The sequence below is a fragment of the Mytilus californianus genome, unplaced genomic scaffold (assembly GCF_021869535.1).
Source record: "Mytilus californianus isolate M0D057914Y unplaced genomic scaffold, xbMytCali1.0.p SCAF_3, whole genome shotgun sequence".
Classification (NCBI taxonomy): domain Eukaryota; kingdom Metazoa; phylum Mollusca; class Bivalvia; order Mytilida; family Mytilidae; genus Mytilus; species Mytilus californianus.
Window position 1 is genome coordinate 120,913,197 of NW_026262679.1, and position 25,751 is coordinate 120,938,947.

At 31.6% G+C, this 25,751-nt stretch overlaps 2 protein-coding genes across 5 annotated transcripts in view; one reads left to right on the forward strand and one right to left on the reverse strand.

Moving 5' to 3' along the window:
* LOC127735988 (nicotinamide/nicotinic acid mononucleotide adenylyltransferase 1-like) overlaps window positions 1-6,855 on the reverse strand; it is a 42,292-nt gene extending 35,437 nt beyond the window's left edge. For all 3 annotated transcript variants that reach the window (XM_052246484.1, XM_052246486.1, XM_052246485.1), the window contains exons 1-2: window positions 6,663-6,855; window positions 3,869-3,957 (exon numbers count right to left, since the gene is read on the reverse strand). In XM_052246484.1, coding sequence (XP_052102444.1) covers window positions 3,869-3,957; window positions 6,663-6,741 — 168 coding nt within the window. In that variant the 5' untranslated portion in view covers window positions 6,742-6,855. The remainder of the gene's footprint in view (window positions 1-3,868; window positions 3,958-6,662) is intronic.
* Window positions 6,856-6,883: 28 nt separating this feature from the next.
* LOC127735980 (nucleolar protein 14-like) overlaps window positions 6,884-25,751 on the forward strand; it is a 46,662-nt gene continuing 27,794 nt past the window's right edge. The window contains exons 1-15 of one of the 2 annotated variants that reach the window (XM_052246469.1): window positions 6,884-6,972; window positions 12,618-12,803; window positions 13,317-13,451; window positions 14,442-14,583; window positions 15,372-15,499; window positions 15,716-15,811; window positions 17,014-17,097; window positions 18,054-18,122; window positions 18,538-18,623; window positions 19,057-19,253; window positions 19,637-19,731; window positions 20,162-20,216; window positions 22,931-23,061; window positions 24,453-24,677; window positions 25,079-25,180. In XM_052246469.1, the coding sequence (XP_052102429.1) occupies window positions 12,621-12,803; window positions 13,317-13,451; window positions 14,442-14,583; window positions 15,372-15,499; window positions 15,716-15,811; window positions 17,014-17,097; window positions 18,054-18,122; window positions 18,538-18,623; window positions 19,057-19,253; window positions 19,637-19,731; window positions 20,162-20,216; window positions 22,931-23,061; window positions 24,453-24,677; window positions 25,079-25,180 (1,728 nt within the window). In that variant the 5' untranslated portion in view covers window positions 6,884-6,972; window positions 12,618-12,620. Of the gene's footprint in view, window positions 6,973-7,113; window positions 7,173-12,617; window positions 12,804-13,316; window positions 13,452-14,441; window positions 14,584-15,371; window positions 15,500-15,715; window positions 15,812-17,013; window positions 17,098-18,053; window positions 18,123-18,537; window positions 18,624-19,056; window positions 19,254-19,636; window positions 19,732-20,161; window positions 20,217-22,930; window positions 23,062-24,452; window positions 24,678-25,078; window positions 25,181-25,751 lie in introns of those variants that run through there. The other variant, XM_052246470.1, reaches the window with a different exon arrangement.

The following is a 25,751-nucleotide window of genomic DNA, read 5'->3' on the forward strand; positions in this document are numbered from 1 at the left end:
GGTCAAAGATCTTATAAATCCATTGCGCAATACTGTGCAATTGAAGATTTCTTCTTGAAACTTTTCAAAAATTCGAAATTATCAGAGAGATCCATACACTTGAACACAAGTTATTGTCTGGAAACTAGAAAAATGCTTGTTTTTTGGCCCCTTTTTTGCCCCAAATTCCTAAACATTTAGGGCAATTACCCCCAAACTCAAACCCAGCTTTCCCTTTGTGATATGGAACCATGTAGTACAATTTCATAAAGATCCATACACTTACACACAAGTTATTGTCCTGAAACTAGAAAAATGCTTGTTCTTTGCCCCATTTTGGTCCCAAATTCCTAAAATTTTTAGGCAATTACCCCCAAAATCAATTCCAGCATTCTCTTTGTGGTATGGTACCTTGCAGTACAATTTTAGAGAGATCCATACACTTGAACACAAGTTATTGTCTGGAAACTAGAAAAAATGCTTATTTTTGGCCCCTTTTTGGTCCCTTATTCCTAAACGTTTTGGGCAATTACCCCCAAACTTAATTCCAGCTTTCCCTTTGTGATAAGGAACCTTGTAGTTCAATTTCAGAAGATCCATAGACTTACACACAAGTTATTGTCATGAAACTAGAATAAAATACTCCGCAGGGCGCAGCTTGATACGACCGCAGAGGTCGAACGCTGAACAGTTTGGGCAAGTATGGACACAACATTCAAGCTTGATACAGCTTTGCATTTGGATTGTGATTAAATATTTGACACAGCATAAGTTTCTGACACAGAATGAATGTGGTCTAAGAACTTAAAAATTTTAAATTGGACATTCACCTATTATGGTCCAATATCCAAAATCTAAATACATGGTTAGATTCAGCATATCAAAGAACCCCAAGAATTCAATTTTTGATGAAATCAAACAAAGTTTAATTTTGGACCCTTTTGACCTCAATGTGGACAAAGTTGACAACGGGGCCCAAAAATCAAAAATCTAAATACATGGTTAGATTCAGCATATCAAAGAACCCCATATATTCAATTTTTGTTGAAATCAAACAAAGTTTAATTTTGGACCCCGATTTGGACCAACTTGAAAACTGGGCTCATAATCAAAAATCTAAATACATGTTTAGATTCAGCATATCAAAGAACCCTAAGAATTCAATTTTTGTTAAAATCAAACTAAGTTTAATTTTGGACCCTTTGGACCTTAATGTAGACCAATTTGAAAACGGAACCAAAAATTAAGAATCTAAATACACGGTTAGATTCGGAATATCAAAGAACCCCAATAATTCAATTTTTGATGAAATCAAACAAAGTTTAATTTTGGACCCTTTGGACCTCAATGTGGACCAATTTAAAAAAACGGGGCCCAAAATCCAAAAACTGAATACACGGTATGATTCAGCATATTAAAAAACCCCAAGAATTCAAGAATAAAACCCCATTGAAATTGGTCAAGAAATAATCAATTTATACGAAGTATCTTCTCTTGCACAATACTGTGCAATTAAATATTTCTTGCTATTGCGCAATACTGTACAATTGACAATTTCTTGCTATTGCGCAATATTGTGCTATTTGATATTTCTTGCTATTGCGCAATACTGTGCAATTGAAGATTTCTTGCTATTGCGCAATACTGTGCAATTGAAGATTTCTTCCTATTGTGCAATACTGTGCAATTGAAAATTTCTTGCTATTGCACAACACTTATTATATAATAATTTAAACACATCATGTTTGGTGTGTATCTCCTACCATATCATTATCATTTGCTTTTAAATATAAATCAGAAATAACCAACTTAAAATGGAAAATTTTAAAAGAAAAAAAAAAGGAAAAAAAGAAAAAAAAGGAAAAAAAAAAATCCCCCTCCCAAATTTTTTGAACCCCCTTATGATTCATCACCCCCAAACTCAATCCCAGCCTTCCCTTTGTAGTATGGTACCTTGCAGTACAATTTCAGAGAGATCCATACACTTGAACACAAGTTATTGTCTGGAAACTAGAAAAATGTGTTTTTTGGCCCCTTTTTTGCCCCAAATTCCTAAACGTTTAGGGCAATTACCCCCAAACTCAAACCCAGCTTTCCCTTTGAGATATGGAACCTTGTAGTACAATTTCAGAAAGATCCATACACTTACACACAAGTAATTGTCCTGAAACTAGAAAAATGCTTGTTTTTTGCCCCTTTTTGGCCCCTAATTCCTAAAATTTTGAGGCAATTACCCCCATCATCAATCCCAGCCTTCCCTTTGTGGTATGGTACCTTGCAGTACAATTTCAGAGAGATCCATACACTTGAACACAAGTTATTGTCCCGAAACTAGAAAAATGTGTTTTTTTGCCCCTTTTTGGCCCCCAATTCCTAAACGTTTTGGCAATTACCCCCAAACTCAATTCCAGCTTTCCCTTTGTGATATGGAACCTTGTAGTAAAATTTCAGAAAGATCCATACACTTACACACAAGTTATTGTCATGAAACTAGAAAAATGCTTGTTTTTTGCCCCTTTTTTGGCCCCTAATTCCTAAAATTTTGAGGCAATTACCCCCAAAATCAATCCCAGCATTCCTTTTGTGATATGGAACCTTGTGGTACAATGTCAGAGAGATCCATACACTAACACACAAGTTATGTCTGGAAGTTACAATAAAAATGCTTATTTTTGGCCCCTTATTCCTTAACTGTTGGTACCATAACCCTCAAAATCAATCCCAACCTTCCTTGGTAAAATTTCATAGAGATCCATTCACTTAAACTTAAGTTAGAGTGCGAAAACCAATGTGTCTTTGGACAACGACAACACTAACGTCCCAACGTCATACCAATATACGACTGCAAAATTTTTTTTTTGTCATATAAAAATGCTTGTTTTAGGCCCCTTTTTGGGCCCCTAATTCCTAAACGGTCAGGACCATCATCCCCAAAATCAATCCCAACCTTCCTTTTGTGATATTGAACCTTCTTAACAAATATCATAGAGATCCATTCACTTAAACTAAAGTTATTGTCTGGAAACCAATGTGTCTTTGGACGACGACGCAGACAACTACGACGACATCATACCATTATACGATCCTAAAAAAATTTTTGCGGTCGTACAATAATTTACACACCCTGTTTGATGTGTATCTCCTGCCATATTAGTATTTGCTGTTTCTTTATATAGATCAGAAATAATTTATGTTAGAACCAGCTTAGCCAGTATTAGAAAAGTCTTGTTTTGGGCCCCTATTTGGCCTCTAGTTTCTTAACAATTAAAGCCAAAAACCACAAAAAAGATGCCCTACCTGTGTGTGGTATGGAACCTTGTGGTACAATTACTAATACTTAAGTATTTATCCGGAAACCAGAAAAACCTTGTTCTTCCCCCTCCCCCCTTTTTGTCCCTTATTCCTGCACGGTTTGAGCCATAACCCCCTAAGTCAAACCCCAACCTTCCCTTTTTGCCACTTATTCCTTAACGGTCTTAGCCATAACCAACAAAGTCAAACCCCAACCTTCTCTTTGTAGTATGGAACCTTGTGTTTCAATTTCATAGAGATCCATAGACTAATACTTAAGTAATGTCCATTAACCAGAAAAACCTTGTTTTTTCCCACTTTTTTTGCTCAATTCTTGAATGGTTTGGGCCATAACCCCCAAAATCAATCCCAACTTTCCTTTTGTGCTATTGAACCTTGTGTTTCAATTTCATAGAGATCCATTCACTTATACTTAGGTTATTGTCCGGAAACCAAATGTCTTCAGACGACGACAACATGATAGCAATATACAAACGCAAATTTTTTGCAGTCGTATAAAAATAGTCTGTTTAATTTTTAGTTTATTGGAGGTCTATTCTATTCTTTTAACTTTGCTAAACATAACAAACTATTCTACCTTCTTTTCATACTGATCACCAACAGGGGATATTATTCCACCTATCACTTTAAATCTGGATGTTCGATTCAAAGAATCTCTTGCTAGCTCTGGAAAATACAAATGTATGCATCTTTAATTTGAATATAAATATGTTCAGATATCATATTACTACATAATATTTCTAGGACATTTTTTAATCATTCTTATATAATTCACAAAATGTTCTCTAAGATGCAAAATATATAAACATTTTTATACGAAGGTTATTAATAGATAATTTAAGTATGTATTAGAGATGCAGGATTTCCTCACTGTGTTGAAGACCCATTGGTGGCCTTCAGCTGTTTTCTGCTCTTCGGTCGGGTTGTTGTCTCTTTGACACATTCCCTATTTCCATTCTCAATTTTATTAGAAAAAGTTTCCAATATACATGTATGCAAGTATTTGATTGTTCTATTGCCAACAATTACATATCATGCAAATTTGTGAATATGGGATTCAATTCATGTAAGTTATCATGGCTACAATATGTACAAGCTTATTGGAGTTTTATAATACACAAGACATTTATATTATCTGTAAAAGTGTTCATAAATACTGTATAACACAATTATATCTGAAACACCTATTTTTTACACAACATTTTATTGAAAGAAACAAATTGCTACAACTTATGTTACAATGTCCTTATTCAGTTGTCCTAGCTATGAAAATGGCCTTAATCTTTTGTATCAAAAAATAACAGAAAATCAAAAAACATCAAAAGATATTTTCAATGGATGTATTTTTACAAAGCACTTAACAATGCTTAAGAAATTAATCAGTCTACTGTGATATATATATATATATATGATTGGCTTTCAGTACTAGTTACAAAAATCAATAAATATTATCTTAGACAATACCATAGCAATCACACAATGGAACTTTTACTAGTAAAACCTTTGCATTATTGAGATAACCAAGAAAACAATTTTAAAAGACATATATGGCTTGTGCATATGTACATTATAGAGAAAACTGAAGAAAACATATGTCACCTAGGTTCAGAGCATTAAGTTGTTTCATCGGCAATCGCACCAAATATCTTGTTTGGTATTTTCTCAACAATTACTTGACAAAAGCATAAATAATACTTTAGATATATATATATATATCAAATTATTATGATAAGAACAGAGACATTTATATGTAGGCACTGGCTACGATTACTCACAAAAAGTAACAATAAGAAATAATTATTTTTTACTTCCGATGCTAATTTCAGAAATGTATTTCTGGATAGGGATCCAATTTCATACAGAAATTGCAGGTAATAATAATTTCGTTTTTTATTCTTACCTGCAAAATTTTTCATTTGGAAATTATGTCATTTTTGTGTGTAGCTTCGGGATACTGCGTACTGTCGTCCTGTCATTGCCCAGTACACATTGTTTTACATACATTTGAACAATTTTATATGAATAGAAATTTATTTCTTGAACATAGCAATCAACAAGAATGTGTCCATAGTACACATATGCCCCACCCACACTATCATTTTCTATGTTCGGTGGACCGTGAATTGGGGTCAAAACTCTAATTTGACTTTAAAATTAAAAAGATCATATCATAGGGAACATGTACAAATGTACTAAGTTTCAAGTTGATTGGACTTCAACTTCATCAAAAACTACCTTGACCAAAAACTTTAACCTGAAGGGGGACAGACGGACGAACGAACGAACAAATTGACGCACAGACCAAAAAACATAATGACCCTAAGAGGGGCATAAAAATTAAAAGCACATTTATAAATATTTAGAATTCTTTTAGCTATTTATTTTGGTGGCAATTCCTGCATATCGAGTTATTTTCAAATATAAAAGTTTCTGCCACCACCATGAACATGATGAATGCATGTATATTTGAATTCAGAATAAATTATATATACCTTTGTTTCTTCTCTCTTTTTTTTTTTATTTGGGCAGTGCTCCTATCTTACAAGAACTTCTTCTATATAACTGTACAATATTTGCATCTAGGTATTGTTGACATTTATCATTAAAATTTTGAAAGGATATGAACATTTCAGTGGCCACAATTTGGACATCTTGCCGCCCGAGTTATTCTTATTCATACTTAAGAATAGGGAGTTGTTTTAATTGACAAAAGTGAACGTATTGATGAAATCAGAGTTCTGTCCGGAAATACACTTCAACAATTAGTCTCAGGAGTAACAATAATTATTTCTTATTGTTACTTTTTGCAGGTAATCGTAGCCAGTGCCATATATGTACATTATCTGATAAAAAACAACAATCCTCTTCACTTTTCAAAATAACTATCATATCTTTTTTGTATATAAAAAACTTCATTTTTATTTTATCAATAATCAACATTTTACGAATTTTCTTATAAAATTCATCAATTGATACACAGTTTTATCAAGGAATATAAATGTATGATTAAAATGTATTTTCCATTTGTTTCTAGAAACAATTATAATTTCCTCCCTTTATAACAATGAAAACCTTGGCCGAAACAACTTTACAAAGTATGGCCAAAACAACTGTGGCAGAACTGGCAGTGTGGCCAAGACGTCCTGCATCAGGTGGTGAGCCATCATACATATGATTTTAAAGCAGGTCAATGAGATCCCTAGGCCTAGATTGTTGGATTTATCAGAGGATATTGTATTTTAAGGCATGTTCCATCCCTTCCTTTTTTTTTAAATGTTTAGCTGCTTTTATCTTACAAATTAATATTTTTACAGAAATTGTTACTTTCGATTTCATAACAGTTGGATATTTTTTTATGTTTGTTCACTCACCAAACATTCTCAAGTGCATGTTTGTTACGGGGTTATACGATCCACACGCTATCAGAACTACTCTTCTCGGAGAAGCCATACTTTTACTGTTAATGTCACTCGTATCTTTTTTTATTTATTGGAATTTAAAACAGTTTTCCTTCCGTGGGATTTCGCTTCGACATGTTGCATAAATTACATTAATCTACTTCCTGTTTACATTTTTCCGGAACACTTCGGATTTTTACCATTGAAATTGGATTCACATGTGCTTAGGAAACGTCATTTGTGTTTAGTTGTTTAAAACTTATTGCAGATTCACATATACACTGTAAACTTTTTGTTTTATTTACTAGATACTTAGCTGTTTTTTTTACTTCAATTTCAATCATTTGGAAGTAATATTTTATTGACACATTTCAATAACATACTTTAATCTAACTTAGTAACTAGATTGTCTCCCCTGAATATAGTTTGTGGTGAAAAGACAGAAAGAAACGGATTATACTTATCATCTTTAAGCATGCTTTAGTAGAGAAAATACTTTTATTTGTTAACATTATTACCTATGTACCCTTTCGTAGCTTTGGTCTAATAATTCAAATCAGCTATTGCAGTATTGGGATTCTAGACTACATGGAATATCCTCAATTTTCTTGCTATTCATATCGGCACCCAAATAGACAACTTTCAAATACATGCATTTTCTTATACATTTTTTTAGTCACAATGCTAATGTAATTATTAACATCAGGTCAACCATTGTAGGCTGTAGCTCATTCATAAAAAAAACAACTCAAGATTGGTCCATTAGAACCCAGCAGGCACCCGATGTTGTACAGACGTTGATATTTGGTTGAAAATAGGTCGCAAAGTCGGCGACCTAAAGTCAACGTCGGTTCAATGTCGACTGGCAAACGTCTGTTGGACGTTATAGAATGACGTCTATATAACCTTGTTTTTTGGTCACGACCTTATACAACATCGACACAACGTCGGATTCCAAATGTAGGTCGGACATCTAGATTAATCTAAAATATCGAAATAACACGTACCTGGACATATATACTCAGCAGGCACGCAACCTTTTATTTATATTGGTTTACTTGTTTTTTTTAATAAATTCAACAATTACTGTAGATAATATATCTAATTGATATGATTAAAGTGAATGAATAAACTGTTTTATAATTTTCGCCGTAAAATATTTCAATTACACGAAACAGATTTGATTTCAATTGGCGCATGCGTATGAGGCCGACATTTCGAATTTATGTGCGCCAATTTGATTACAACAACAATTTCTACAACTGATGCTGTAAGAAGTGCAAAGTAAGTGTAATTTTCATTTATTGTTTGCTTTAATAGTAGATATATGATAATTTAGTGTAAACAGTATTGTAGCTGTAATAAGTCGCTGTTACCGCAAGTATGAGTGTACAGTGATCTGTGCAGATCAGATCTCGGATCACATATAATTTATAATTGAAGCCTCAGCAAACAACTATAGGTTGACCTTAAGATATATTTGACTTGTAAATTGAAAATTGGGTAAAGGAACATGTGTTAAAAAAATTATGAACAATGATTTAGTAAAAAGCCAAAGCGTGTGGCAAAGTATTCTAATATTAGTTTAAACATATTTTATTGTTCAAAATGGACAAATGGATATTAGATACAAGTTTTTCAACTTATAGTAATGCTTTCTCCAAAATTCTATCATTGCAGATACAGAGAGGATGGATTAATAATGTATCATTGAACATCGGATGAAATTAAAGAATTTATTCGTCTGGCAAGTATTGAAATAATTATTTATAACCCCTTATTGAAGTTAAATTCACCTATGTAAATTCAAACGATAACAGTTCGTTCTTATTAATATATGTTGATGCAATTACAAGTCAACGATTTACAACACATGATATTCTTGACCTTGGAATACATTTAAAACAAACAAATTAATTCTTTTCTACTCTAGCTGACACTCACAGCATGTATTCCAACATGTTATCGGTGAAGTAATACACATAAGAAACATGTGTGACCATAGCAAATTAATACACAATCTGACCAATTTCAAAGTGGTTTATATGATAATGTCGAAATAGATGATGTGTTTCATACCATGAATACTGATGTTTTATCAATTGACCGTACTTAATTATTACAGCACATAAAATTCAAGGAAAAAGCAAATATTACTACAGTTTTGGTATCTAAACATAACCCATATACATGTATATGTAAAATAAAAAAAAGTATCACAAAAGACTGGAATTTATTACAGTTTGAAGAAGAATGTAAACAAAGTTTCAATGTGTAACTACTTCTTGCGTATAGCAAACATGCCAAAAATATCTATTGATGAAGAATTTAAATATGAAATAAAATATATCAATATAATTAATTATACATGAATAATATTTATTTTGAATTATAGTAAAATTATAGGGGTCTATCTGGCAATGTAGGATACATTTTTTATGGGTGTTTTATTATACAAAATGAGTGTTTGTCAAGATCTCGGTGCTTGTGATGCATTATTGTTTCCCAAGATGAGTGATTGTCAAGATCTCGGTGCTTGTGGGGCATTATTGTTTCCCAGGATGAGTGATTGTCAAGATCTCGGTGCTTGTGATGCATTATTGTTTCCCAAGATGAATGACTGTCAAGATCTCGGTGCTTGTGGGGCATTATTGTTTCTCAAGATGAGTGACTGTCAAGATCTCGGTGCTTGTGGGGCATTATTGTATCTCAAGATGAGTGACTGTCAAGATCTCGATGCTTGCGGTACATTATTGTTTCCCAAGATGAGTGATTGTAAAGATCTCGGTGCTTGCGGTGCATTATTGTTTCCCAAGATGAGTTACTGTAAAGATCTCGGTGCTTGCGGTGCATTATTGTTTCTCAAGATGAGTGACTGTAAAGATCTCGGTGCTTGCGGTGCATTATTGTTTCCCAAGATGAGTGACTGTAAAGATCTCGGTGCTTGCGGTGCATTATTGTGTCTCAAGATGAGTGACTGTCAAGATCTCGGTGATATTTCAAGATAATTTGAAAAAAAAACTTTATATTTTCCATCATTGATCTGTGTTTGCAATGTATGATCCCTTGCTTTATATAAAAAAGATATAAAGAATATTTTTACTATACCTAGAACAATTTGTTATTGAAGTCAGGGGTTTAACTGTTTGCCTCAAAATTTGCTAAAAACATCGATAATGTAGCCCGAATGACATTATGTTGTTAACACTAAACTGTTTGGTTTTTACATAAATTATACATTTTTTATTTTAGAAATGGTACCTGAAGTACCCATCTAGCAGAATGGGACAAGTGGTCGGAAGAAGAAAGCTAGGACATCAACTGATGGAGCAGCAGACATCAATAGAAATGGAGCAGAAATAAGACATTGATGTTTTTAAAAATACCACATTAAAATATGTAGATTCATTCAATTATTTATTGTTTTGTTTCAACACATATTTCAAGTGTTCAAAGCTCATAGTTCTGCTTTTTAGAACTCAGCTAATTGATATTTGTTGGTTTCTCCTATACTTACTTAGCAAAACCTTATATGTCCACTTCAGGCTCTGCATATCAAGTCAAAAATATAATTTACTGGTCAAGCCCGGACAATGCGACCATTTTTGAACCCCTGGTCAACAGCAGATTGATGTGCAAAGTAGTTGTGGAGACATGAATTATAAGGTTACCAACCTTTGTTGGAAGGAATGGTTTTCTGAGGTTTTAAAGATGTTGAAGCACTTATTCAGGACGTCAACTTGTATGAATTATTGTTTCATTACCTTAAGTTGTCCAATTTAAGAACGTTAATAAGGATTTACATTGGTCTTTAATTAGCTCTGAAGACATCTGAGGATATTTAAAGAGGTTAAATAGTGGTTGTTATGACGTTGATTAGACGTTGTATAGATATCTGAGGATATTTAAAGAGGTCTAATGGTGGTTGTTAGGATGTTGTTAGACGCTGTGCAGACATCTGAGGATATTTAAAGAGGTTTAATGGTGGTTGTTAGGACGTTGATTAGACGTTGTACAGACATCTGAGGATATTTAAAGAGGTCTAATGGTGGTTGTTATGACGTTGATTTGACTTTGTACAGACGTGGAACATCCTTATTCAGGTTCATCCTGTTGGTTGGTCGGATGTTGTACCAACGTTGTACTGATGTTGTAACTACGTTGTACAGACGTTGAACGGACGTATGTCAAGACGTTGGGTAGACGTCAGTTTTTGACGTCTAAAAAATATCATATACAACCAAAATCTAACGTGGGCGCAACATTAGGGTCTGATGTCGAACTGATGTTCATACAACGTCAAATGTCTGCTGGGAAAGGCTTTCATGTCATGCATGTCGATCCTGCCCCAAGTCATTTCGGCCCAAGTCGATCCGGCCCCAATATAAAAAATATTTATAAGGAATTAAAATAAAGATATATATATGAATTGTAATACATAAATGTTTATGAATTTTATAATATTACAAAAGGTGGACGGTAAAAAAGTTGGCCTTTGACTATTATTTGAATATTTAATTTTCATAAGATGAGACATTTATTTGAATATTTTTTTAAAAACTATATCAATATTTGTTATAGAAATGAAATATTTGAATTCAAATCAATTTATCACCTTAAATGAATACTGATGATTATGCAGTATAAAACAATTATTATGTTGATTATGTTTTAATTACAAGTTTTCAAGACTATTGGGTATGCATAATTATAATAAAAAAAATATATAACAGAATCAGAGACATATATTGTATTATATGTCTCTGACAGAATTTAGTACCATCAACATTAATCAGCAGTAGTTAGCATTTTTTCAATTGACTGTGATCTTAACAAGTCTTTCAACTGGTGTAATAACAAATAGTTACATACACAACTGTACAAGCTGATTGTTGAATAAACAAACCAATTATAGATTAATGATTTGATTTAAACAAGTCATTATGATGATTACATAATTATATGTTCCATTGGATTATAAGTGTCTATTTATCATGTTTATCTCTTCTATGTGTGAATTTAATAAAAACTGTTTTCCCCATGATATTCCAAGTTATCATGGAAAATAACTTCATATTTATATGCTGATGCTTCTTCAAAAACAGTACCAATCATACTCCTTTTCGTACGTGTCGTATCGATAAAAATAAATCGTCTGAATGTTATGCCAATATTAGGCATACTTCATTTACGTGCTGTCATTTATCATCAATACTCTTTGCATATTCCATTTATCCTGATTCAAATATGTCACCAAATCCTCCGAAGTTAATATAAATTATTCATTATTTTATTATGGGGCTGGATTGTCGTGGGCCGGATCGACTTGGGCCGGATCGACTTGAGGCCGAATTGACTTAGGGCCTGATCGGTTTGGGGCCAGAACGACCTGATACCTTAGAAAATGTTCCAGATTCAGAATCTCAATAGGGATTAAAGATGTTGGTCCAGTACCAGTACAAGAGAGTAAGAATGTCCTTGACCTTCAAGCATTAAAACCCCCTTTTTGCTACAGCTGCATAGTTAGCATCAAAGAGCAAAAAAAAGTTATGGTCTATACCACGTACATCATATTTTAAGCTACAAATTTAGTAATAAATGGAGTAAAACTTGTTATTTACATTGATTTTTGCAGAAATATCGTATCACACTTGATGTAGTGGTAGAATCTATATAAATAGTTTAAATGTATTCATTGGTATAAAATCAGTTGAGAAACATTTCTTTGTTGAATTAAAATAGTGATGATGTTAATAACTCCAATAAGCAATAAGCATGATAAGAATTTTGATACTTTTGAGTTCCAAACTGACAAACAAAACAAATATTGGAGGAGATTTAACTCATGTTATTAAGTTAAGTACAGTTGTCACTACATTCTTATATGTTTTTATTTTCCTTCTTAAGATGAGATGACTTTTATTTCAGAATATGGGTAAACAGAAAAAGAAAAACGTAGCAGATAAAGTTCGTAACAAGAGGAAAGAATCAGAGAAGAAGATCAATCCATTTGAAGTGAAAATAAATCGACAAAAACATGATGTGTTAGGACGTAAAATATCTAAACACGATAGAGGAATGCCTGGACTATCTAGGTCCAAAGCAATTAAAAAGGTAAAAAGTGTTAAGTCAAATAGATTTTACAACCAGTTTCAGTATGATTATGTTTTTATCCTTAACAGTCAGCATTTTATACTACTGCAAACAATTACAGAAACAATGAAAAAAAAATTTTTTTTACTGTCAACATGGTCAAATCATAAATTATTGCATGCATTTATTAGTGCGATTTTTGAAGAAAAGACAAAAATGCAAGATTAATTAATGCCATTGCAGGCAAATTTGCATACAGATATATACGTATATGTATCAGATATCAGAATGCGGTACTCACCCAGTCACATTATTCTCATTAATAGAAACACAATAATTTCTGAATTTACAGTACATGTATTACAAACAATTTTTATATGTAAATTGTTTTACTTAACAAAAAACATCATTGAGCAAAATGTACTTCACTCATGCCAGTGTCTTTGATATAAAAGAAAGAAATAAAACTGTCATTAAAGAAATTTCAAAAAGAGTTTGAAAAATTATATATTTGTTTAATTTTATATTTTACAGAGAAAGGACACATTGCTTCAAGAATATGGACAGAGACTTAAAAGCAATAAGTTTGTAGACAAGAGATTTGGTGAACATGATGCTACACTTAGTGTTGAAGACAAAATGATGAAAAGATTTGCCTTAGAAAGAGCAGTATGATTTTTGTAGAGCTTTTATTTTCATAAATAACAATCATTATGTACAACACTTTTAAAATACTGTGTGTTCAACAACTTGTCAAGGTTTTTTATTGAAGGTAAACATGTATTTTTCAGGCACCACAAAGTTTAGTAATTATTTAGTTTTATATAGATTAAAAGACACTCACAAATCTAAAGAATGTTGATAGAAGTATTTGTACTTGTAAAGTGGTGTTTTTTATGTTTGTACTAAAGAATGTTGATAGAAATATTTTTACTTGTAAAGTGGTGTTGTTTATGTTTGTACTGGTGTCATGTTGATAGAAGTATTTGATCTTGTAAAGTGGTGATTTTATGTTTGTACTGGTGTCATGTTGATAGAAGTATTTGTACTTGTAAAGTGGTGATTTTATGTTTATACTGGTGTCATGTTGATAAAAGTATTTGTACTTGTAAAGTGGTGATTTTATGTTTGTACTGGTGTCATGTTGATAGAAGTATTTGTACTTGTAAAGTGGTGATTTTATGTTTATACTGGTGTCATGTTGATAGAAGTATTTGTATTTGTAAAGTGGTGATTTTATGTTTGTACTGGTGTCATGTTGATAGAAGTATTTGTACTTTTAAAGTGATGATTTTATGTTTGTACTGGTGTCACGTTGATAGAAGTATTTGTACTTGTAAAGTGGTGACTTTACGTTTGTACTGGTGTCATTTGTATCTGCAAAAACAACAAACATAAATGGTAAGAATGAACAATTTTAATTTTAATTTTTTTGGTAAAAAGTTTTGTTCTGACAAAGTGGACAAATATTTACAACTTTAAAAAAAGTAAGGTTGCATTGCAATGTTTTTCTCTTCTTTGCTTTCAGTTCCAAAAAATTCTAGAATAAATACTTTCAAGTTTCAATACTTTGCTTGTTACATGACATCCATTTCCGATTACTTGAATAAAATAGTTAAATTGTAAACAAAGCAGAGAAATATATTTTTTTTTCTTCAGAAAGGTGACAAAGTTAACAAGTACAGTTTAAACGATAATGAAGAAGAACTGACTCATTATGGTCAGTCTCTGTCAGAAATAGAAAAGTTTGATAATCCAGAAATAAGTGACGAAGATGATGAAGACCAGGGAAGAATTGATGGTAAGATATTATGTAGTGGTATGGGGGATGTTAAGTTATCATTTACAGGTAAAAGTTGATATTATTTAGTGGTATTAGGGATAATATCATATGGGCATGTTATGTTATCATGTACAAATATGTAAAGGTGATAGTAGGGAGAGTTTAGAACATAACAGAATATTGTTTTCAGTTTAATTAATTCGAGAATATCTTTTGTCTAGATAAAAATGCATCAATGCCAATAATAGTGATACTGATGAAAATGATCTAAAATTAAAAATGATACCATCAGAAGTTTGTTGGAATAGATGTGGAAGGAATGACATGGATATCTTGATTGGTTAACACATCTTGCTTGAAGGAGGAGAGAGGGGCAGACAATGATTAAAGTATATTGACTGGTATCCACTTGCAGAAATAACAAGTACACTAGTGTATTTTGTGTGCCTTTGTTATTTTCAGCGATCAAGATTTAAAGAGGGAGAGGGTTTCAATAAAAAAAGAAACATGTGCCTGTCCCTAGTCAGTAACCTTATCAGTGGTATCTTGTAGATTTATTTTTTACATAGTTTGTGGACCATACATCATGTACATTAATTATAAACAAAGCAGAAATATAATATAACTGTAAAATTAAAAACAAATTGAAAAATTCTGGTAATATTAGTTGTGAGAATTTTTTTAATATTTTTTCTAATACACAGGGCTCACACTACTTCAGAATCATAGGGAGAAGTGACTTCTCTTTTTGAAACTGAGAGGGAGAAGATAATACAATATTATACAAATGTACTAATTTTTTTTAGGTAAACTAGTATCCCAGGAACATTTTGGAGGATTTCTGGAAAACAGTAATTATGTATCACTGGGTGGAGATAAGAAATCTTGGAAGGAAAGAATGGAAGAACTGATTACAAAATCTAAAAAGGAAAAGGTACTCAATAGATTTTATAATGGAAATACAAATGTATTATCTGACTTAGAAATTTATTAAAATTTATTATTTGCAGGATAAAATTTGCTGAAACTCTTAATTTTAGAAGAAAGAAAAGTGTTTACTTATGTAATGCATTAACATATTATATTTTGACTTGTCATTCTAAATGTTTTCTCTGATAAGTTTTGTTAAAATTATTTCTTTTTTTTTCAGCATGAAAGACAAATGGAAAAAGAGAAATCACTTCAGCTTACTCAGCAGTTAGATGATGAATGGAAGAATCTTAGATTTCTCATGGCTGCAGGCAGGGTAAGTGTGATCTTAGATTTACATGAAAGTTATATGTTATCAGCATACTGAACAGTTAATCTTATTTTGAAATCTGTATTTTTTATCAAATTGAGAAAAAAAAAATCCCAAAACGAAATTGATGAAATGCAAATAAAAAACCATTATTCATTGTATCGTAATAAATTTTTTTCACATATGAAGGATGCTTTAATCCTTTTTATTCTAATAACTATTGTACACAAGACTTATCACAACAGGTAAATTATCTTTCATTTTGTATATATATATTTTAGCAAAGAAGATAGACATGGTAATAAACTAAGCACTTTTTAAGAAAATTTTTTGAGACTGTTGAAAGACACTATTTTTTTGACACTCGAAATCATGGAAATATTTTGAGACTTGTTTCAAAGACACTATTTTTTTGACACTTGAAATCATGGAAATGTTTTGAGACTGTTGAAAGACACTATTTTTTTGACACTGGAAATTATGGAAATGTTTCAAGAAGAAATCTTAGAATTTATTTTCTATTTACTGTGGATTCATTATTATTTGTGGAATACCAATTTTTGTGTGTACAGATAAACCATTAATATAAATGTTCAATAAAATACACACTTTCTTTAGGTTTGTATTTATACTTTGGCAAAACCAGGAATTAAAATATCCAGGAAAAATTCAAGTCTTCCTCAATCCAAGAAAATTGGTATCCAAGAAAATAAATGAATCCACACTATGTTTTTTGCTTCAAAATTCTTTCAAACAGGAACCACAAGTATATTAATAATTATACCCATGCTTTAAAAAGTGGGGGTAAACTGTTTTACCTCTGTCTGTCCGTCCATCCGTCCCATGAATATTTTTCGTCGCATCTTTTTCAGGAACTACATCATAAGGATTTCTGAAATTTAGTTTCAGGGTTTATATAAGTCAGCTATACCATGTGATGCTTTTTCAGATTCAGCACTCAACAACTTTCTGTTTACCGAACACTTACATATTTATACACTATTATATTTGTGCTGGGGGTATCATCAGTGAGCGGTAGCTCGCAGTTTCACTTCTTTTGAATGCCTTAAAACCCCATTTTTTAAATAACTATTAGGTAAGATAGTACATTGTACCAATAGTTTTAATGAAAACAATAGTGTCATGTTTTGCCATGTCAGATTTTTTTTAAACTATTTGTTATATTCATTGATTATATTTTCTGACAGAAAAAAGGTGATGACACAGTTACACCAAAGAAAGATGATTATGATATTGCTGTCAGAGAATTACAGTTTGAAATGAAATCTAAGGTGAGTTTAACTTTAGAAATGGATTGGTCAATATTTTGGATCAAAATTTTCTTTGTTATTTACTGGTTGAATATGGAACAGAATCTTAAGCTTAAAAGTCATGGTAACAAACAGTTTAAGGTTTCAGACCACAGGTTATTTTTTTTTCTAAACATTTTTCTGTATTTTTTAGTTTTACAAGCTCTGTAATGGTAATAATTTGTGTAATTGTTCACAACACTAAAATATATATATATAAATTTAGAATCTCTAGCTTAATTGTCAATGTCACAAGTGATTCATATTATAAAATCATGTCAAAAAATTATAGATCTATTAAATATGGTGTCCCCCTATATCTTGAGTTCTCTTTGTGTTCAGGGATGATACATCTGCAATTTTTCACCACTAGCATGACTAGAAGATTGTTAGTTACACATTTATAATTAACAAGGTTGTATTTAACAAGTTGGAATATATAGCTTGAAGATGGCTCACAAACTTGGTTTTAATCTTGCAGACCTTAAGTTTATGTTTATGAAATATCCACTCAATGTTACCAGTAACAGGGCCTTAAAGATATGGCATCCATCGATCTCAATGCTTTCTATTTCTTTGCGATCACTTATTGTTAAATTTTGTCACTGTCATGTATTGCATAAGCAATAAATTTAGAGAAGTAATTTATACATGTAAAATTGAGAATGGAAATGGGGAATGTGTCAAAGAGACAACAACACGACCATAGAGCAGACAAGTATTAAACACAACAAAATGAGTCTTTCATTTATTTACCATATATATGGTATACCAGATTTAACTCACAAAAAAGAAGTAAATCAAATTTGGTTCTTGCATAGATTAGTTATCTCATGCAATTAGTTTGAAATATAATGTAATAGATGGGTAAAATCATTGTTCTGAAGGCAGGTAGGATTGTACTTTACATAATTGACTAATTATTGTTTTATCATTAGCCAACAGATAGGCTGAAAACAGAAGAAGAGTTAGCCAAAGAAGAGAAAGAAAGACTGGAAAAACAAGAGGTAGCTACCAAATAAACAATTGTAATAGTTTGAGTGCGTTATTGTCATCTTGTATAAATTATATTGATGCTAGTGTTTTTTTGTATACAAGTGCTAATGAATTTAGACAATAATATGTAACAATGACTGAATGACTTGGCACTGGCTCTTACAAAATAAGAAATTTAATTAAACCAAAACCAACATTACTTGAACAAGAGAATGAATACAAATATTTCAGTTGGCAGTGATCTTTGTTTTAAGATTCAAAACATGAATGGGTTGATGAATTATACTTCCAGAGAATATATAATAACAAACTTTTGCCTCATTACATTAAAATATTTTTTCCACAATTTGGATTTTTTCATCACAAAAATTCTATGTTAATTATCAGCAACAGAACTTATGAGAACATGTAACTCTTTGTTTTCAGTCTGACAGATTGAAGAGAATGCAGGGCATATTGGAAGATGATGAACAAAAGTCTACACACATATCAGCTGATGACTTGAATGATGGGTTTGTTATTTATTTAATTTTGATCATGATATTTTGAACCAAAGTTGTTTGAGGAAAAAATTTGTCATCATTAGAATATGTTTTACAGTTTTCTGTTATTGGTCTAATTTTGTTAATTTTGAGACATTTTGTTTTTAATGTAGTCATTGATGAACGTATTCTTAAATTCAAGACAAAAATAACTTTTTTGTGTGTCTCGTGTCATTTAATTTTTTCAAAATTCATTTTCACACATCTTTTATTGCTGTTCTTCATCTCAAAGTCACTGTGAGGCCTTCAACACAGAGCAAAAACTCTCACCTCACTGCAAGTTTCAGACTGTGATATAAATAAACCTAGGTAATAAGATATGGAAAACATTACTTCATATGTTACTTCAACTCTAACCAAGTCTAAATATATAAGATATATCTATAATAAGTTTGTTTTACAGTTTTGCATTGGATTATAAGGAGGAAACCATTGAAGCATCTGATGGTGATGACAATGATAAGGAACAGCAAGGCTCTGGTGAAGATGAAGGGGAGGAAAATGATGATGATGAAATAGATGAAGAGAAGGAAGAAGAGAATGGTGAGGAAGAAGATGTAGAAAAGGAGGAAGATGAGGAGGAACAGAGTGAAGATGGAGGTTTGTTATATTGATATATAATTCATGTAGAATAAGATATTCGAAAATGTGAATGAGCCTAAATGCAACCAGGGTATTAAAAATACATTTGTTTGTTTTGAAACTAAAGGCCTTAGGTAAACCCTATTTCAAAATAAGTAAACAGGGTTTCACTTTACCTATCCTTAGCAATTTATTGGGATATTCTCCAAAATATAAATATAGACAATGTGCGCCTCCTATTGTTGAGTCGTATAAAGACTTTTCCAAACTTTTCAGTTTTACATTTTCATCCATTTCAATGTTCATTATAAACCATTCTCCGTTGTTTAAGATACATTCTATGCAACCCTACCATTTTAGTCTTTAACCCATTTTTAAAATGTTGTATGATGATTATTTAGACGAAAGTGATGATAGTTATGGAGATTTAGAATCTGAAGATCAGGGATCTGATGTAGAAGAAGAAGATAAACAGAGACCAAAAGTAGATCTGAAGGTTCATAATTTTATCTTTAGTTTTTTATTACAGTATATCTTTATTTTTTGTATACAAACTTAGAATATTTTTTCATAAACAACACATTTTCAATAATGATACAACTCATTTAAGAGGTGATTTCCTAAGCTTTATTATTTACCTACCTGGTCAAACCAAACTTCATAAAATTAAGATTTTCACTGATTTAATATGGTTTTTGTGAAATTTGTTGGATTTAAATATAAATAAAAATATGAATAAATGTTGCACCAAATATGTGCAAATTTTGTTGGATTTCACTTTTATTGTATGGTGTTAGATTTTTGGCTAAAAAATTAATGAAAATGTGAAGCCAATTAACAACAATGCATTTTAATATTGATTACACAAAACAAAGATCAATAGCTTCAACTTTAATGTTATTTATATATTAGGAATTATTTTACAGAAAAAGAAGAAAGTAATGGAAGAAGCCAGAAGAGAGCTGCCATATACATTTAAAGGTGAAAGTTATAATGATATTGCTAGAAGGATTTAATATTTTAACCTATGCTTATTCATACACATGTTAGCAGTATTGGATCAATGGTTAACAGTAATAAAAAAGTATTTACAAAAATAAAAATACCGACTCCAAGGTAATACAAAAAGGGGAAGTCCATAAAAACTGACAAAACCTAATGTTAGAATTTATCAATATTTTGATCTTAACTTTCTTGCATTCTTAGGACTCTACTTTAGATAAACTAATCCCTGTTTCATTAAATATTTTATTACACTGGTACATATTTATATATCAGTTGAATTAAAGAAAATGAGATCTAAAATCTTCAAGAATTGTAAAATGCCTTCACTTTGTCATTTTATACTTTTTGATTTATTTTATCCTTTTAATTGTTCTGTAATGGTAAGTGAATCTTAAAATGCAGTTGACAATATTACAGCTATCTTTAGGACATGAACAAGCTAAAAAAAAGTACACTAATGAACTTGAACTGAATTTTGAAAATTGCCAGGAGAGAAAAAACTGACAAAGATTTTGACTGCCATGAGGTTTTTGAGTTCAACATGTGTTCAAGTTTAGATATGACTACAATATCAAATATATTATATACAGAAATATCACAATTGCTTTTTCACTGATATGAAGTTGTTGCAAAACAGGAAGATTAATGTTTTTGTATACTATACAGATATCGCTTTAAACCTCTGCCCAATGCTGGACTATTTTTGTGTATTGCTGTTGACGAGTGTTGTATGAACTTTCGTGACCTCAGAATGTGTATTGTAATCGCATTCCAATGACATATTGCTCCGTCTGTGAATGTTCCATTCTCCGATCCACAACCCACTTTCTGCTCATAGACAAACATGAACAGCAGGATTAACTCCATTTTCTACGGAGCCAATCTTCAGTTCAAAACTTGAATGTGTAAATGTGTACACACAAAATCAACCATGCAACAATGTCAATAATCAGTGAATGCACAGACAGTTCGAAATTCTGAAACGTAGGACAAATCAAACACTTTTGTCTTAAATCGGACAATGTTTTGTTATTTCTTTTTACTGTTGAAATTAGTACTTGGCTCGAAACAGGAATAATAGCTCGCTGAAGCTCGCATTACTCCTGTTTCTTAGCCTCATACAAATACAGCTGATATTTAAAGACACTAAACAGTTATTGTCTATAAAAACAAATTAAACTTTTTAAGGTAGTACAGGTGTCTTTTTCTGAGCATTTTTACTTCTTAATGTTTCTATCTATCTATTGAAGTTTCAAGATAATGTAAAAAAAATCCAAAAAAATCCCAAGTTTTTATTTTGAAATTTGAAAGAACATAGACCCAGAAGTCTTTTACAGAAGTTTGAGAAAAATCTATTGTTGTACATTTAGACATCCCAGCTACCTTGAGAGAAATGAATATTATAATAAATTCTTTAATGGAGAGCCATGTTTTTAAGTTAAAGCTGAACTTGTAGTAAAATCTTCTTGCTGTATTCATTAAATTTTGTCGAGCCTGCGACTTTTGTCACAGAAAGCTCGGCATAGGGATAGTGATCCGGTGGAGGCGTTAGCTAACTTCTTAAAAGCTTTATATTTTAGAAGCTAGAAGACCTGGATGCTTCATACTTGGTATATAGATGCCTTATGTTACGAAGTTTCCGTCTGTCATATGTCCATTGTCCTTGACCTCATTTTCATGGTTCAGTGACTACTTGAAAAAAAAGTCAACATTTTTTGTAATGTTAATTTCTTTCTTATTATGAGTAATAGGATAACTATATTTAGTATGTGCGTACCTTGCAAGGTCCTCATGCCCGTCAGACAATTTTCATTTGACCTCGACCTCATTTCATGGATCAGTGAACAAGGTTAAGTTTTCGTGGTCAAGTCCATATATCAGATACTATAAGCAGTAGGTCTACTATATTTGGTATATGGAATGATTGTAAGGTGTACATGTCCAACTGGTAGGTGTCATCTGACCTTGACCTCATTTTCATGGTTCAGTGGTCAAAGTTAAGTTTTTGAGTTTTGGTCTTTTTTTCTAATATGCAATAGGTCAACTATAAATGGTGAATGGAAATATTTTATGATGTACATGTCAGTCTCACAGGTTTTCTTTGACCTTGACCTCATTTTCACGTTTCATTTCTCAGTGTTAAGTTTTTGTGTTTTGGTCTGTTTTTCTTCAACTATAAACAATAGATCAACTATATTTGATGTATGGAAGGATTGTAAGGTGTATATGTCTGTCTGGCAGGTATCATCTGACCTTGACCTCATTTTCATGGTTCATTGGTCAATGTTAAGTTTTCATGGTTAAGTTTGTTTCTTAGATACTATAAGCAATAGGTCAACTATATTTAATGCCTTAATTGATTGTAAGGTGTACATGTCTGTCTGGTATGGTTCATCTGACCGTGACCTCATTTTCATGGTTCATTGGTCAATGTTAAGTTTTCTTGTTTAAGACTGTTTCTTAGAAACAATAAGCAATAGGTCAACTATGTTTGGTTTATTGAATGAATGTAAGGTGTACATGTATTTCTCATTTGGTTTATCTGACCTTGACCTCATTTTCTTGGATCATGTTAAGTTTATGTGTTACTTGTAGTAAAGCTTTGTATTTAGGACTATCAACATAAAATCAATGGTTAGTAAAGAAGGCGAGACATTTCAGCATGTGCACTCTTGTTTTTGTATTGATAGCGCCAGAGAATTATGAAGATCTACTAGAATTACTACAGTCCCACTCAGAAAGTGACAGACTAATTATTATTGATAGAATAATAAAATGTCATCATCCTAGTCTTGCAGAAGGCAACAAACAGAAACTTGAGGTAGGTTGTTCATATGTAACACATTTAAGTTGAACGAAATTAAGAGAATGTGGTTGTCATTTAATATGACCTGTTGGATGTTCATGCATTCAGCTGATTCTTTGTAATTTTATGTACTTGTGTGTGAAGATGTATAATAATATTTCTATTAATTACTTTTTATACGCCTGTTTACGGGACGTATTATGGTATACCTCTGTCCGTCTATCCGTCCGTCCATCCGTCCGTCTGTTCGTCCGTCGTCAACATGTCGGACATTAACAAAAAAACGCTTTAACCAATTTGCATAAAACTTTGGTGAATTGTTTATATCTATTGACGTGAGCTCCCTTTCGTTTTTTATAAATTTTAGATTTTTCGTTTCCGAGTTATGGGGTTTTATTCATTAAAAAAAGGGGGATTTTCCAGTTTTCGGACAATAACTCAAGAATGCTTTCACCAACTTGCAAGAAATTGTGGTGAATTGTTTATATCTATTGACATGAGCTCCCTTTCGATTTTTATATATTTTAGATTTTACGTTTCTGAGTTACAGGGTTTTATTCATAAAAAAAGGGGGATTTTCCAGTTTTCAGACAAAAAATCAAAAATGCTTTCAGCAGTTCTTATGAAACTTTGGTGAATTGTTTATATCTATTGATGTAAGCTCCGTTTAGAATTTTATAAATTTTACATTTTACATTTCTGAGTTATGGGGTTTTATTCATTAAAAAAGGGGGGATTTTCCAGTTTTCGGACAATAACTCAAAAATGCTGTCAGCAATTCTCATGAAACTTTGGTGAATTGTTTATATCTATTGATGTAAGCTCCCTTTACATTTTCATAAATTTCTAATATGACATTGAGAATTAATTGAACTTTATTTGTTTATAGTCTGACAACAGATTTACTAAGTATTGCGCAACAGCACAGTGTATGCACAACAGCAAGAAATCTTTAATTGAATATAAATTCAATTCATATAACCAATTTCGAGTTCTTTGACTACATTTATTCAGAAACCTATAATATGTCAAATATTTAATTACAATCCAAATTCAGAACTGTATCAAGCTTGAATATTGTGTCCATTTTTGCACCAACTTTTCAGGGTTGGACCTCTGCGGGCGTATCCAGCTGCGCTCAGCGAAGCAGTTTATTATTTGAAGGTTAGCAGGTCATTAGTCCATGAAAATTACATTAACCTCAGTCAACATAAGATTTTTAGATTGACAAAAGATAGAAAAGATAGTTGCAATTTGAGAATATAAATTTTCATGTCTTCTGTACAAAAACACTTGCAGTTTATTGAGTAAAAACTATAAAAAGTTTTTGTTTTACATATGATTTTGAAATGTAAAAAATATTACATAAATAAATCAGATCAGTTATCATAGGTTGTCTATTTCAGTCATTATTCTCATTTCTGGTGCAATATTATGGTGACCTGACTCTTCAGGAACCTCCATGCCTCTCTTTGGCTGACAAACTGGTACCAGTTCTGTATGGCCTGACACAGCAGTCCTCAGTACCAGCAGCCATTGCAGTACTGGATCAGATTAAAGACAGACAAGAAGAGTATGATACTATCTGTGATAGAAAGGCTGGTAGGGGATTGTATCCTGGTCTTGATACTGTAAGTTTGAATTTTATTGTTTATATAGTATGATTTAAACTTTAGCTTGTCTTATTGGTTAATGAAAAAGTGTATTTAAAATTATAGTGCAGGGAAACGGTTTGCAGGTTACTTCAATTAGCTAAAAACAAGTTTCCATGGAAAAAATAGATACATACAAAATTTGTTCATGAAAAGATTTATGGTATGGTAAAGTCATATAAGTTGTTTTACTGGTATTGGTGACATTGATCTAGCCAGTTTGTTCCTTGATCAGTTAATAGTTAAAATATAAGGTCTAAAGTTAACCTGATTTTAATGATTAACATTCTCTATGTTGTTACTCAGAATTCAATTTGTATAAAATATAAACAGATGCTAGCACTTATTAAGATATAAACAATATCTTGATTTGATTACAGCTTCTGTTGTTAAAGCTGGTAGCAGTGTTGTTTCCTACCTCAGATTTCAGACATCCTGTAACCACGCCAACCATGTTGTTTATTTGTCAGATGTTAGCTCAGGTAACTTTTTACAAGCCCGTCAATTTTTGAAGGGACGTATTATGGTATACAAATGTCCAGCGTCCGTCCGTCTGTCCGTCTGTCTGTTCGGCGTAAACATGTCGCACCGTAACTTGAGAATGACTTATCTAAATTTCATGAAACTTAACATAGTTGTTTCTTATGATGGTCAAACGATCTGTATACTTTTTGGTGAAAATAATATTAAAACTTTTTGAGTTACGGGACTTAGTAACTAAAACAGGTGTGTGTTTTATTTCACATGTCTCGCCGTATCTCAAAAACAATTTATGATTATTGCTTAAAACTTTACACACTTTTTAGTTATATTAATCTTAAGATCTGTATACTTTTTGGTGATGATTCAAAATTTTATTTTAGAGATATTGAGTATTTTGTTAAAAAAGGGGGATGGGTTTTTCACATGTCACGCCGTATCTCAAAAACAGTTTATGATTATTGCTTAAAACTTTACACGCTTCTTAGTTATATTAACCTTAAGATCTGTATACTTTTTGGTGATGATTCAAAATTTTATTTTTGAGTTATTGAGTATTTTGTAAAAAAAAAA